Here is a 16,447-nt window from a genome sequence, read left to right on the forward strand (position 1 = left end):
GAGACTGACCCCTTAACCCTGTCACTGCCATTAGTACACTTTGCCCCTAGGAGGGACTGATCCCTTAACCCTGTCACTGCCATTAGTACACTTTGCCCCTAGGAGGGACTGATCCCTTAACCCTGTCACTGCCATTAGTACACTTTGCCCCTAGGAGAGACTGACCCCTTAACCCTGTCACTGCCATTAGTACACTTTGCCCCTAGGAGGGACTGATCCCTTAACCCTGTCACTGCCATTAGTACACTTTGCCCCTAGGAGGGACTGATCCCTTAACCCTGTCACTGCCATTAGTACACTTTGCCCCTAGGAGAGACTGACCCCTTAACCCTGTCACTGCCATTAGTACACTTTGCCCCTAGGAGGGACTGATCCTTCTTGAACACTTTCAGAACAAATGAGAATGAAAATATTCTCTTATCTACAGAAGAAGGAAGCCTTTCCGATCCCAACGGACTGCAGATAATGTCCGATCACAAATCTCTGTAACGATTTCCTGCTGTCTGTCTTTTATGGTTTACAGAAAGGGACAAAGTTTAATAAAAACTTTTAACCATAAAAAGTGGAGCCTGGACCCCTGAATTCATTATGGGTGGTCCCGGACACTCCGACATATCTGTGATTTTTTTAACCCCCAGACACAGGCACAGAAGGCTCATTATAAGACGTGCGCGTGTGCGTGTGTGTGTGTATGTATATATATATTTATGTATATATATCTATATGGTAGAAGATCACTGGCACTCCTGTACAGGTATAATGGGGGCGCATGTCCCGTAGAAATAATAAAAGCATACGTTACCACAGTACAGAGATATATATAAGCATACGTTACCACAGTACAGAAATATATATAAGCATACGTTACCACAGAAGGGTATCGAGTATTTGTTTTTGATTATTAAGCTCGGCTAACACAGTACAGAGATATATATATATATAAGCATACGTTACCACAGTACAGAGATATATATATATAAGCATACGTTACCACAGTACAGAGATATATATATAAGCATACGTTACCACAGAAGCGGCAAAGAGGCGACAGCCCTCAGGTATTGGATAACAAAAATTATGTATTAAACATAGCACATAACTTCCAACGTTTCGATCCCTCTGGGGGATCTTCCTCAGGGGGGTCCAGAGAACAAGTGACCATTAGTGACTTAAATACCCATCACCTCAGTGACATAAACCACACCCACTCATTAAATACCCATCACCTCAGTGACATAAACCACACCCACTCATTAAATACCCATCACCTCAGTGACAAACCACACCCACTCATTAAATAGCTATCACCTCAGTGACATAAACCACACCCACTCATTAAATACCCATCATCTCAGTGACATAAACCACACCCACTCATTAAACACCCATCATCTCAGTGACATAAACCACACCCACTCATTAAATACCCATCACCTCAGTGACATAAACCACACCCACTCATTAAATACCCATCACCTCAGTGACATAAACCACACCCACTCATTAAATAGCCATCACCTCAGTGACATAAACCACACCCACTCATCAAATACCCATCATCTCAGTGACATAAACCACACCCACTCATTAAATACCATCACCTCAGTGACATAAACCACACCCACTCATTAAATACCCATCACCTCAGTGACATTAACCACACCCACTCATTAAATACCATCACCTCAGTGACATAAACCACACCCACTCATTAAATACCCATCACCTCAGTGACATAAACCACACCCACTCATTAAATACCCATCACCTCAGTGACATAAACCACACCCACTCATTAAATACCCATCACCTCAGTGACAAACCACACCCACTCATTAAATACCCATCACCTCAGTGACAAACCACACCCACTCATTAAATACCCATCACCTCAGTGACATAAACCACACTCACTCATTAAATACCCATCACCTCAGTGACATAAACAACACCCACTCATTAAATTCCCATCACCTCAGTGACAAACCACACCCACTCATTAAATACCCATCACCTCAGTGACAAACCACACCCACTCATTAAATACCCATCACCTCAGTGACAAACCACACCCACTCATTAAATACCCATCACCTCAGTGACATAAACCACACCCACTCATTAAATACCCATCACCTCAGTGACATAAACCACACTCACTCATTAAATACCCATCACCTCAGTGACATAAACCACACCCACTCATTAAATACCCATCACCTCAGTGACATAAACCACACCCACTCATTAAATACCCATCACCTCAGTGACATAAACCCCACCCACTCATTAAATACCCATCACCTCAGTGACATAAACCACACCCACTCATTAAATACCCATCACATCCGCGCTGCAATGTTTCCATAGGTCTATACCAGTCACATGACTTGGCTCCGTGTGGCGTCTCCGTCGCTTCCCCACGCTTCCCGCACAGCTTCCCCTGTTGATAAGGCGCCTGCACCTGCGTAGTAGCCAAAATCGCCGCTCCAGGGCTTCCCAAAGCGTCAGTGGTGCGGGAAGCGTGGGGAAGCGACGGAGACGCACACAGAGCCAAGTCATGTGACTGGTATAGACCTATGGAAACATTGCAGCGCGGATGTGATGGGTATTTAATGAGTGGGTGTGGTTTATGTCACTGAGGTGATGGGTATTTAATGAGTGGGTGGGGTTTATGTCGCTGAGGTGATGGGTATTTAATGAGTGGGTGGGGTTTATGTCACTGAGGTGATGGGTCTTTAATGAGTGGGTGTGGTTTATGTCACTGAGGTGATGGGTATTTAATGAGTGGGTGTGGTTTATGTCACTGAGGTGATGGGTATTTAATGAGTGGGTGTGGTTTGTCACTGAGGTGATGGGTATTTAATGAGTGGGTGTGGTTTATGTCACTGAGGTGATGGGTATTTAATGAGTGGGTGTGGTTTATGTCACTGAGGTGATGGGTATTTAATGAGTGGGTGTGGTTTATGTCACTGAGGTGATGGGTATTTAATGAGTGGGTGTGGTTTATGTCACTGAGGTGATGGGTATTTAATGAGTGGGTGTGGTTTGTCACTAAGGTGATGGGTATTTAATGAGTGGGTGGGGTTTGTCACTGAGGTGATGGGTATTTAATAAGTGGGTGTGGTTTATGTCACTGAAGTGATGTGTATTTAATGAGTGGGTGTGGTTTATGTCACTGAAGTGATGGGTATTTAATGAGTGGGTGTGGTTTATGTCACTGAGGTGATGGGTATTTAATGAGTGGGTGTGGTTTGTCACTGAGGTGATGGGTATTTAATGAGTGGGTGTGGTTTATGTCACTGAGGTAATGGGTATTTAATGAGTGGGTGTGGTTTATGTCACTGAGGTGATGGGTATTTAAGTCACTAATGGTCACTTGTTCTCTGCACCCCCCTGAGGAAGATCCCCCAGAGGGATCGAAACGTTGGAAGTTATGTGCTATGTTTAATACATAATTTTTGTTATCCAATACCTGAGGGCTGTCGCCTCTTTGCCGCTTCCGTGGTAACGTATGCTTATATATATATCTCTGTACTGTGGTAACGTATGCTTATATATATATCTCTGTACTGTGTTAGCCGAGCTTAATAATCTAAAACAAATACTCGATACCCTTCTGTGGCTAACGAAATGCTTTTATTTGTGCGAGCTTTTGTTAGCCACCAAACGGTATTGAGTATTTGTTTTTGATTTTATATATATATATATATATATATATATATATATATATATATATATATATATATATATATATATATATATATGCAAATGTAAATACAACTGTATGCTCATCTGCATGTCTTAGGCAGGTCTGCAACCCCGCCTTTCCCCATTATCACCCAGCACATAGAACTTCCACTGCAGCAAGGGATTCTGGGAAATGACATGCAAATGAGCACACAGTGCCACTTTTTGCTTCAAAAACCATTTTTAACATGGTTCCCTTAAAGGTCGAAACAGCTGTCTGTGGGTGGGTTTTCTGGGTATGCACCTTAACCCTGGCTGTGCTCAAAGCTGTGACCATGCAGCAAGCTTAAGCCTATAGGGAACCATGTTAAAAATGGTTTTTGATGCAACAAGTGGCACTGTGTGCTCATTTGCATGTCATTTCCCAGAATCCCTTGCTGCAGTGGAAGTGCTGTGTTCTGGGTGATAATGGGGAAAGGCGGGGTTGCAGACCTGCCTAAGACATGCAGATGAGCATACAGTTGTATTTACATTTGCATATTTGCTTTGCTGTGGAGGGTTTTTGTCACTTTTTTTACTCACCATAACTTAACTCAGTGTGTATATATATATATATATATATATTTTATATACATATATACATACATATATACATACATATATATATACATATATATATACATATATACATACATATATATATACATACATTTACATACATACATTTACATATATACATACATTTACATATATACATACATTTACATATATACATACATATATATATATATATATATATATATATATATATATATATATATATATATATATATATATATACGCATACATACATATATACATACATACATATATATATATATAACAAATGGAAAAAGCCGTGTTAGTCCAGTTGCGATAGTGCAGAATAAATGAGTTCTTCAGTATTAGGTGATACCTCTTTTATTTGGACTAACAATTTATGCCATAGGACCAGCTTTCCAGAGGACTCTTGCCGACCTGAGGAATAGAGGAGGACTCTGGAAAGCTGGTCCTATGGCATAAATTGTTAGTCCAAATAAAAGAGGTATCACCTAATACTGAAGAACTCATTTATTCTGCAATATATATATATATATATATATATATATATATATAATCTCAATTTCTCCTTTCCCCGCTTCTCAGTTCACATGAACTCCTCTCTTACCTGCGCCCTCTGACACCCCACAGATATATCCCCTGCACTAAAACACACCCCTACAAATCCTCCTCACATATCCTCTTACTATCCATGCTTCTCCTCCTTTGCTTCTGGGGACATCTCTCCCAATCCTGGTCCCTGCCTTATTCCTGTATGCTCCCGTCCTTGCCTCCCACATGCAACTTCTACTCCTTGTGGTGTAAACCCTGCAACCTGATACCATCTATATAACCTCATATACCCCGGTCTGCCTGCATCCCCTCACCCAGGAATGCTCGCTCCCTCTCTAACAAGTGCCTCTCTGTGCAGGACTTCTTCCTCTCTCACTCCCTGCTTCTCTTTGCTATAACTGAGGCCTGGCTCGCTCAGTCTGACTCTGCTCTGGAAGCTGCCCTCTCCTACGGTGGCCTTTCCTTCTCCCACACTCCGCGCCCTGGTGGCAGGGGTGGAGGTGTGGGGCTCCTGCTCTCCTCTCTCTGCCATTACCACACTCCGCGCCCTGGTGGCAGGGGTGGAGGCGTGGGGCTCCTGCTCTCCTCTCTCTGCCGTTACCGAACCCTTCCTATTCCTCCATCTCTTGCTTTTCCCTCCTTTGAGGCTCACACTGTCCAGATCTTCCCTCCCCCGGGCACAGGAACACTCCTCCTTCACACCCCTCCCCCGGGGATAGGAACACCCCCTCCCCCGGGGATAGGAACACCCCCCCGGGGATAGGAGCCCCCCCCCCGCCCCCCCCCCGGGGATAGGAACCCCTCCCCCCCCCGGGGATAGGAACTCCCCCCCCCCCAGCGATAGGAACACCCCCTCCCCCGGGGATAGGAACACCCCCCCCCCCCCCGGGGATAGGAACACCCCTCCCCCGGGGATAGGAACACCCCCTCCCCGGGGATAGGAACACCCCTCCCCCGGGGATAGGAACACCCCCTCCCCCGGGGATAGGAACACCCCCTCTCCCGGGGATAGGAACACCCCACCCCCGGGGATAGGAACACCCCCTCTCCCGGGGATAGGAACACCCCCTCCCCCGGGGATAGGAATACCCCCCTCCCCCGGGGATAGGAAACACCCTCCCCCGGGGATAGGAATACCCCCCCCCCCGGGGATAGGAACACCCCCCCCTGGGGATAGGAACACCCCCTCTCTCACCCTCCCCCGGGGATAGGAACACCCCCTCCCCCGGGGATAGGAACACCTCCTCCCCCCCCCCCCCCCGGGATAGGAACACCCCCTCCCCCGGGGATAGTAACACCCCCTCCCCCGGGGATAGGAACTCCCCCCCCCCCCCCCGGGGATAGGAACACCCCCTCCCCCGGGGATAGTAACAACCCCTCCCCCGGGGATAGGAACACCCCTCCCCCGGGCACAGGAACACACCTTCTTCACACCCCTCCCCCGGGGATAGGAACACCCCCTCCCCCGGGAATTGGAACACCCCCTCCCCCGGGGATAGGAACACCCCCTCCCCCGGGGATAGGAACACCCCCTCCCCGGGGATAGGAACACCCCTCCCCCGGGGATAGGAACACCCCCCCACCCCACTGGGGATAGGAACACCCCCGCCCCCGGGGATAGGAACTCCCCCCCACCCCCCGGGGATAGGAACTCACCCCCCCCCACCCGGGGATAGGAACACCCCCCGCCCCCCCCCCCTCCGGGGATAGGAACACCCCCTCCCCCGGGGATAGGAACACCCCTCCCCCGGGCACAGGAACACGCCTTCTTCACACCCCTCCCCCGGGGATAGGAACACCCCCCCGCTCCCCCCCCCGGGGATAGGAACACCCCCTCCCCCGGGAATTGGAACACCCCCTCCCCCGGGAATTGGAACACCCCCTCCCCCGGGGATAGGAACACCCCTCCCCCGGGGATAGTAACACCCCTCCCCCGGGGATAGGAACACCCCCTCCCCCGGAGATAGGAACACCCCCTCCCCCGGGCGGCGCTGTGTGTCTCTGACTCTCTCTCCCTCTCCGTAGCGCTCTGCTGCTGGCGCTGTGTGTCTCTGACTCTCGCCCTCTCCGTAGCGCTCTGCTGCTGGCGCTGTGTGTCTCTGACTCTCGCCCTCTCCGTAGCGCTCTGATGCTGGCGCTGTGTGTCTGACTCTCTCGCCCTCTCCGTAGCGCTCTGCTGCTGGCGCTGTGTGTCTCTGACTCTCTCTCCCTCTCCGTAGCGCTCTGCTGCTGGCGCTGTGTGTCTGACTCTCTCGCCCTCTCCGTAGCGCTCTGCTGCTGCTGCTGCTGGCGTTGGGGTGTCTCTCGGGGGTCCGTGCAGAGGATCTGCCCCCTGCAGCCCCCCCGCAGGATCAGTGGGGGGATTTCTGGCTGCTGCGTTTTGGAGTAAATGTGGCTGCTTATGGAACCATCCTGGTCCCCGGTTACCTGCTCATCCAGTACTTCAAACGCAGGAACTACCTGGAGACAGGTGCGGAATCGCTGTGCGTGCAACCCCAGGAATCCCGTGTGGGTGAGACCCCTGGAGTGTGAGTGTGACAGTGAGTGTGTGAGTGTGTGTGACAGTGAGTGTGTGTGCAACCCCAGGAATCCCGCGTGGGTGAGAACCCTGGAGTGTGAGTGTGTGACAGAGAGTGTGTGAGTGTGTGAGTGTGTGACAGTGTCTGTGTGTGTGTGTGTGTGTGTGTGTGTGTGTGTGTGTGTGTGTGTGTGTGTGTGTGTGTGTGTGTGTGTGTGACACTATAAAGAATTGTAGATGCTGCACACGAAATAAAGAATAAATGTGGCATAATTACCAGTGCGCCTGCGCCTGGATAGATCCTGCACCATATCCCACAGTGCAAGAAGAGGGGATACGCAAGGCCTGAGGCAGATCCCACAGTGCAAGAAGAGGGGATACGCAAGGCCTGAGGCAGATCCCACAGTGCAAGAAGAGGGGATACGCAAGGCCTGAGGCAGATCCCACAGTGCAAGAAGAGGGGATACGCAAGGCCTGAGGCAGATCCCACAGTGCAAGAAGAGGGGATACGCAAGGCCTGAGGCAGATCCCACAGTGCAAGAAGAGAGGATACGCAAGGCCTGAGGCAGATCCCACAGTGCAAGAAGAGGGGATACGCAAGGCCTGAGGCAGATCCTATAGTGCAAGAAGAGAGGATACGCAAGGCCTGAGGCAGATCCCACAGTGCAAGAAGAGAGGATACGCAAGGCCTGAGGCAGATCCCACAGTGCAAGAAGAGAGGATACGCAAGGCCTGAGGCAGATCCCACAGTGCAAGAAGAGAGGATACGCAAGGCCTGAGGCAGATCCCACAGTGCAAGAAGAGGGGATACGCAAGGCCTGAGGCAGATCCCACAGTGCCAGAAGAGAGGATACGCAAGGCCTGAGGCAGATCCCACAGTGCAAGAAGAGGGGATACGCAAGGCCTGAGGCAGATCCCACAGTGCCAGAAGAGAGGATACGCAAGGCCTGAGGCAGATCCCACAGTGCAAGAAGAGAGGATGCGCAAGGCCTGAGGCAGATCCCACAGTGCAAGAAGAGAGGATACGCAAGGTCTGAGGCAGATCCCACAGTGCAAGAAGAGGGGATACGCAAGGCCTGAGGCAGATCCCACAGTGCAAGAAGAGGGGATACGCAAGGCCTGAGGCAGATCCCATAGTGCAAGAAGAGGGGATACGCAAGGCCTGAGGCAGATCCCACAGTGCAAGAAGAGGGAATACGCAAGGCCTGAGGCAGATCCCATAGTGCAAGAAGAGGGGATACGCAAGGCCTGAGGCAGATCCCACAGTGCAAGAAGAGAGGATACGCAAGGCCTGAGGCAGATCCCACAGTGCAAAAAGAGAGGATACGCAAGGCCTGAGGCAGATCCCACAGTGCAAGAAGAGAGAATACGCAAGGCCTGAGGCAGATCCCATAGTGCAAGAAGAGGGGATACGCAAGGCCTGAGGCAGATCCCACAGTGCAAGAAGAGAGGATACGCAAGGCCTGAGGCAGATCCCATAGTGCAAGAAGAGAGGATACGCAAGGCCTGAGGCAGATCCCACAGTGCAAGAAGAGAGGATACGCAAGGCCTGAGACAGATCCCACAGTGCAAGAAGAGAGGATACGCAAGGCCTGAGGCAGATCCCACAGTGCAAGAAGAAAGGATACGCAAGGCCTGAGGCCGATCCCATAGTGCAATAAGAGAGGATACGCAAGGCCTGAGGCAGATCCCATAGTGCAATAAGAGAGGATACGCAAGGCCTGAGACAGATCCCATAGTGCAAGAAGAGGGGATACGCAAGGCCTGAGGCAGATCCCACAGTGCAAGAAGAGAGGATACGCAAGGCCTGAGGCCGATCCCATAGTGCAATAAGAGAGGATACGCAAGGCCTGAGGCAGATCCCATAGTGCAATAAGAGAGGATACGCAAGGCCTGAGACAGATCCCATAGTGCAAGAAGAGAGGATACGCAAGGCCTGAGGCAGATCCCATAGTGCAAGAAGAGAGGATACGCAAGGCCTGAGGCAGATCCCACAGTGCAAGAAGAGAGGATACGCAAGGCCTGAGGCAGATCCCATAGTGCAATAAGAGAGGATACGCAAGGCCTGAGACAGATCCCATAGTGCAAGAATGGAGGATACGCAAGGCCTGAGGCCGATCCCATAGTGCAAGAAGAGAGGATACGCAATGCCTGAGGCCGATCCCATAGTGCAAGAAGAGAGGATACGCAAGGCACAGCGGATTTCCAAATCTAATTTATTGAGCCAAACGGAAACACAACGTTTCAACCTAATGGTCTTTTTCAAGTGAGGTACAGGCATACCCCGGTTTAAGTACACTCACTTTAAGTACACTCGCGAGTAAGGACATATCACCCAATAGGCAAACGGCAGCTCACACATGCGCCTGTCAGCACGTCCTGAACAGCAACACCGGCTCCCTACCTGTACCGAAGCTGTGCGCAAGCGGGGAGACTGTAGAGCCTGTTACACATGCGTTATTTACATCAGTTATGCACGTTTATGACGATTGCAGTACAGTACATGCATCTATAAGTGGGGAAAAGGTAGTGCTTCACTTTAAGTACATTTTCGCTTTACATACATGCTCCGGTCCCATTGGGTACGTTAATGCGGGGTATGCCTGTATAATGGCATAGTGAAAAAAGTAAATATTGATTCCTTAATTACCCTGGACCAACCCACAATACCCTGCGTTCATTATCCTTGATGGGAAACAGCTGTGATGGGGCGTTCCTCCTGTTGCTGCGTTGTGTGCCCTCCAATCCTGCCGTCCTCACGTAATGTCCATAGTCAAGTGCAAAGTACAGATGGGGCGGGGGCGCCTGGGAGGAGGTGTGTCCTGGTGGTCCAATCCGATCTTCTGTTTACCACGAGTCACATAGCGGTGGTGCATAGTCCTTGCTGCCTTGTCATCCAATGTGAGAAGGTCTTTACGAACTGATCCTGTTGTCTTTTCCACGTTTCTTGCATGAGTCATAGCAGACTCGTACTGTGTAGTGGCGAGGCTGTGTCCTCGCTCCGTCGTCAACATCCGGGTACCAGTCAGTGTAGACCATCAGGGGAATCATCCCGTCACATCTGTGGCTCCTCACACATCTCCGTCACGGACTGGTGTGTCTCTGAGGCTCCTCCCACATCTCCATCACGGACTGGTGTGTCTCTGAGGCTCCTCCCACATCTCCGTCACGGACGGGTGTGTCTCTGAGGCTCCTCCCACATCTCCATCACGGACTGGTGTCTCTGAGGCTCCTCCCACATCTCCGTCACGGACTGACGGACATACCATAACAAAATGCTATTCTACTGCAGGTATATAGACGACCTGTTGTTTCTATGGGAAGGGACACGAGATGAGCTTATCCAATGTTTTGACTTCTTAGAAGGTCTGGATACACCGGTGCGTTTTACCAAAAATTGGAGCAGGACACAGATTTCCTTTTTGGATTTTCTATTGACCGACAATGACGGCACATTACACACTGACCTCACAGGAAGCCCACAGACCGCAATGCCACGGTACAGGCTTCAAGCGTCCATCCTGAGACCCTCAGAAACATGTTACCCTTCTCACAAAGGACCAGAGCCTCACGCATTGTCTGCAGACCAGTACAGTTAGAGCAAACCATTAAAGACATCGGGACACGGTTTACTGAAAGGGGACATATAAAATCTGTTGTTCATACAGCCCTTAACGTGCCAGATAAAATCCCCTGTACAACAGTCAGGTGAGAGGATAACGTTTTTTCGCAAATACACAGCGGCCAGTGCATTTGTCAAAACAGTCATAAAAAAAACACTGGAAAATACTCCAGACAGATGAAATTTTGAATGAGGTATGTAAAGAGTATCCTAGATTCGCCCATAAAAAAGGTGAAAATCTGCAGGATATTTTTATTAAGGCAGATAACCCAAATCACTGTTACCCCACATTTCCTCAGTAACCCCAAACCAGGTTGCTATAAATGTTACAATTGCAGTGTTTGTAACAGTCTTAATTAACACAGGGGAATCATTTTACCATCCCAGAAGTGGAAAGCCTTTCAAAATTAAGGAACGCATTATTTGCACCACTACTAATATCATCTATATGATAAAGTGTCCATGTGGACTTCGCTATGTAGGGAAATCCAATAGACTGCTCAAAACCAGATTCATAGAGCATAAAAGCAAGATCAGCCACAGCAATGAAGAGACAGTACTTATTAAACATTGTTCCGAATTTAATCATGCAGTGTCATCCTTAACACTAATGGGCACTGAGCATCTACACCCTTCAAAACCAGGAATAGATAAATATTTTACTTCTCCAAAGAGAGTGCTATTGGATCCATACCCTGGACACTGCGCATCCTAACGGATGAAATGATTTTTTATCGTTGAACTGTTTTCTAGAAGAACGTTAGCTTTTTGCATCTTGTAGTTTCTCGAGGTTGCTGCCACTGTCTACAATTTTCGATTTCTAAGGTTGGTTTTTAGCTCAGCTTACCTCACTACATGTGGCATTTCATGTCATTAGTATGCTCAGGCCTCGCTCTGTTAGTTACATAGTAGATGAGGTTGAAAAAAGACATACGTCCATCAAGTTCAACCTATGCTAAATTTAGACAGTTTCCATTGTTTATTTTAAGTTTATTTCACATTTAACACAGTTTAGTTGTATGATCACGATTGAGACCATCATTATCCTATATGCTGATCTGCCCCCCCCCCTTCTTTGTTGCCCCCATGCATCTGGGGAGTCACTGAATTGAGGATGTCAGAGACACACCAGTCTGTGACAGAGATGTGGGAGGAGCTTCAGATACACACCAGTCCGTGACGGAGATGTGGGAGGAGCCCCAGGTACACACCAGTCCGTGATGGAGATGTGGGAGGAGCTTCAGAGACACACCTGTCCGTGACGGAGATGTGGGAGGAGCTTCAGAGACACACCAGTCCGTGACGGAGATGTGGGAGGAGCTTTAGAGACTCACCAGTCCGTGACGGAGATGTGGGAGGAGCCTCAGAGACACACCAGTCCGTGACGGAGATGTGGGAGGAGCCTCAGAGACACACCAGTCCGTGACGGAGATGTGGGAGGAGCCACAGATGTGACGGGATGATTCCCCTGATGGTCTACACTGACTGGTACCCGGATGTTGACGACGGAGCGAGGACACAGCCTCGCCACTACACAGTACGGGTCTGCTATGACTCATGCAAGAAACGTGGAAAAGACAACAGGATCAGTTCGTAAAGACCTTCTCACATTGGATGACAAGGCAGCAAGGACTATGCACCACCGCTATGTGACTCGTGGTAAACAGAAGATCGGATTGGACCACCAGGACACACCTCCTCCCAGGCGCCCCCGCCCCATCTGTACTTTGCACTTGACTATGGACATTACGTGAGGACGGCGGGATTGGATTGGAGGGCACACATCATGACGCAGCAACAGGAGGAACGCCCCATCACAGCTGTTTCCCATCAAGGATAATGAACGCAGGGTATTGTGGGTTGGTGCAGGGTACTTAAGGTATCACTATTGACTTTTTTCACTATGCCATTATACCCATTAGGTCGAAATGTTGTGTTTCTTCTTGACTCAATAAATGAGTTATTCTCAAAATCCGTTGTGCCTTGCGTATCCTCTCTTCTTGTGTGTGAGACACCCCAGGACATCAGTGTGTGCGTGTGTGTGTGTGTGTGTGTGACCCTAGAACCCCGGTGTGTGTGACACCACAGGACCCCAGTGTGTGCTGCTGTGTGTGTGTTAGACCCAGGGACCTGTGTTAGTTTGTGTGACCCCGGGACCCGTGTGCACTGGTGTGTGTGTGTGACCTCTGTTCCCATCGCCTTGACACTCCCTTTCTCCTGCAGGCCGTGGTCTCTGTTTCCCGGTGGTGAAGTCCTGTGTTTTCGGGCATGAGCAGAAGTCTGTGGCGCCCGATGACCCCTCATGCATCCCCCGGAGTGAGGGAGACCCCTCCACGGCTCAGCAGGCCTGTAGGCTGCTCTTCTGTGCAGCGGGACTGCAGGTGAGGGACCTCGTGCTTTCACCTCCCTCAGGTCTCTCTTCATATCTCCTGTCCCCCACTCTATTTCCCTTCATGTCTCATCATATCTTATTCCACCTCTCCATCTACCAGTCTCTATCTCACTTTCACTTTCTCTTCCTATACACATCTCCCTCAAATCTCTCTTCATAGCTCTTTATTATCTCCCCTTCACACCCACCTGATCTTCCCCCAAATCCCATCATCTCCCCTTTCCCTCCAGGTCTTTCAAATCCTTTTCTCTCCCCCTCACCTCCACCAGTGTCTCATCAGATCTCCTCCCGCAGACCTCTCATCTCACCAGCTCTACCTCTTATCCTCCTCCAGGTCGCCTATCTCACTTGGGGAGTCCTCCAGGAGCGAGTCATGACCCGCAACTATGGCTCGGATGCAGGGAGCCCTGGCGAGCGCTTTCGTGACTCCCAATTCCTAGTCTTCATGAACCGCATCCTGGCACTGACGGTGTCTGGAGTCTACTGCGGCCTTACCAAGCAGCCCCGACACGGCGCCCCCATGTACAAATACTCATTTGCCTCCCTCTCCAACATCCTCAGCAGCTGGTGCCAGTACGAGGCCCTAAAGTTCATCAGTTTCCCCACCCAGGTCTTAGCCAAAGCCTCCAAGGTTATCCCAGTCATGCTGATGGGCAAACTGATCTCTCACAAGAGCTATGAGTACTGGGAGTACCTGACTGCCGTCTTCATCTCTGTTGGGGTCAGCATGTTCCTGCTTTCCAATGGGGGAGGTGACCGTCCATCCGGAGTCACCACCTTCTCTGGCGTGGTCATCCTGTCGGGCTACATCGTCTTCGACAGCTTCACGTCAAACTGGCAGGACTCCCTCTTCAAGTACAAGATGTCACCCGTGCAGATGATGTTTGGAGTCAACCTTTTCTCCTGCCTCTTCACGGTGGGTTCACTGCTGGAGCAGGGGGCCCTGCTGGAGGCCGTCCGCTTCATGACACGTCACCCGGACTTCGCCTTCCACGCGGCTCTGCTTTCCGTCTGCTCCGCCTTTGGGCAGCTCTTCATTTTCTACACCATCAACAAGTTCGGGGCCGCCGTCTTCACCATCATCATGACGATGCGCCAGGCCTTGGCCATCCTACTCTCCTGCCTGCTCTACGGTCACCCCGTCACACCCGTGGGAGGGATGGGGGTGGCAGTGGTCTTCCTTGCCTTGTTCCTCCGCGTCTACGCTCGTGGGAGGATGAGGAGGAAGGGGAGGAAGACCGGGGATACCCCAGCAGTGCAAAAGGTTTGAGGGTGAGATAAAGGTTTAACCTTTTTGCACGTCCTCTGTGGCTGCAAAGTAGTTGGCCTGTTTCTCGCTACCTGTAACCATGCAACCCGCTCAGCGAGGACCCTACAGCAGTTACGGTTGGCATAAAACTGAAAGCACTCGCCCCTGCAACCTCTTTCTGCACAGTCTTTTTATTCTTTTCAATAAGCACCTGTTAATGGATTTAGCAGCTTTTTTTTTTCCAGTCCTAGGTCTCCGGGGGGTAGGGGGAGCAAGCATAGAAAAGGGAAAGCGCACTGCACTGCCGCAGCACAGACTGAGTGGTTATAGGAACTGCACACCGGCGGCCATCTTTAATGCAGCCCATGATGGCTTGACGTGGTACAGAAAGTGTGTGTTGAGGAAGAAGAAAACCCAGTGAAAATGTTTGTCTATTTTATTTTATTACGGACCAGGATGTACTGCAGTATTAAATGGTACAATTCCTCCGCGCGAGTCCCGTTCTTACACGCGTTCCCTCCTCTGAATCGCCTTTCCCTGTTCTACACGTTTACCGAGTGACGTCAACAGGTGTGTTAGAGAGAGGAATCTTATGGTCCAAGACCAGAGTCCTGCAACGTATTGAAGAAGAACTGTAGGACTTCAACATATGCAGCATATGCGGGAGGGGGGAGATTGAAATAATATGAATGGGAGGGAAAGAGAGACGATGGGGGAGGGGGTGAGGAGAAAGTTGGAAGCGGAGGAAATGCGAGACAATGGGAGAGAGATGGAAGGGGAGGGTATGTGAGACGATGGGGAAGGGGGAGAGGAGAAAGGGGAGGAAGATGAGAGAACGGTGGAAGGGGAGGGATTGCGAGACGGAGGAGGGGGAGATGAGAGGTGGAAGGGGAGAATGCGAGAAAATGGAGGGAAGGAGATGTGAGAAAGGTACAAGTGGAGGGAATGCGGGACAATGGAGGGGAGGGAGATGTGGAAGGAGAGGGAATGCAAGACGGAGGAGAGGGAGAGATGGTGGGGAGGGAATACGAGACGATGGAGGAGGGGGATATGAGGTGGAAGGTGAGGGAATGCGAGACGAGGGAGATGAGGTGGAAGGGGAGGGAATGCGAGACGATGGAGGAGAGGGAGATGAGGTGGAAGGAGAGGGAATGTGAGACGATGGAGGAGAGGGAGATGAGGTGGAAGGGGAGGGAATGCGAGACAATGGAGGAGGGAGATGAGGTGAAATGGGAGGGAATTCGAGACGATGGAGTAGAGGGGGATGGAATACGAGACGATAGAGGAGGGGGAGAGGGAGATGAGAGGGTGAAGGAATACAAGACGATATGAGAGGGGGAGGGAATGCGAGACGATGGAGGATAGGGAGATGAGGTGGAATCGGAGGGAATGCGAGATGATGGGAGAGGGAGATGAGAGGGGGGAGGGAATGTGAGACGATGGAGTAGAGGGGGGAGGGAATACGAGACGATAGAAGAGGGGGAGAGGGAGATGTGGAAGGAGAGCCACTGCGAGACGATGGGGGAGAAGATGAGGTGGAATCGGAGGGAATGCGAGATGATGGAGGAGGGAGATAAGAGGTGGAAGGGGAGGGAATGTGAGATGATGGAGGAGAGAGAGATGGGAGGGAATGCGAGACGATGGAGGAGGGAGATAAGAGAGATGGAAGGGGAGGGAATGTGAGACGATGGAGGAGAGAGATGGGAGGGATTGCGAGACGATGGGAGATGAGAGGTGGAAGGGGAGGGAATACGAGGCGATGGAGGAGAGGGAATGTGAGACGATGGAGGAGAGGGAGATGTGGAAGGAGAGGGAATGTGAGAC

General features: G+C 50.5%; 1 protein-coding gene across 3 annotated transcripts in view; it reads left to right on the plus strand.

Moving 5' to 3' along the window:
* The window catches only part of SLC35B2 (solute carrier family 35 member B2), a 42,132-nt gene extending 27,021 nt beyond the window's left edge, over positions 1 to 15,111 (plus strand). The window contains exons 2-4 of one of the 3 annotated variants that reach the window (XM_075598822.1): positions 7,110 to 7,354; positions 13,206 to 13,363; positions 13,709 to 15,111. In XM_075598822.1, the coding sequence (XP_075454937.1) occupies positions 7,110 to 7,354; positions 13,206 to 13,363; positions 13,709 to 14,644 (1,339 nt within the window). In that variant the 3' untranslated portion in view covers positions 14,645 to 15,111. Of the gene's footprint in view, positions 1 to 7,109; positions 7,355 to 13,205; positions 13,364 to 13,708 lie in introns of those variants that run through there. The other 2 variants (XM_075598823.1, XM_075598824.1) reach the window with 2 other exon arrangements.
* The last annotated feature ends 1,336 nt before the right edge of the window (positions 15,112 to 16,447 follow it).

This window comes from Ascaphus truei, chromosome 4 (assembly GCF_040206685.1).
Source record: "Ascaphus truei isolate aAscTru1 chromosome 4, aAscTru1.hap1, whole genome shotgun sequence".
Lineage (NCBI taxonomy): Eukaryota > Metazoa > Chordata > Amphibia > Anura > Ascaphidae > Ascaphus > Ascaphus truei.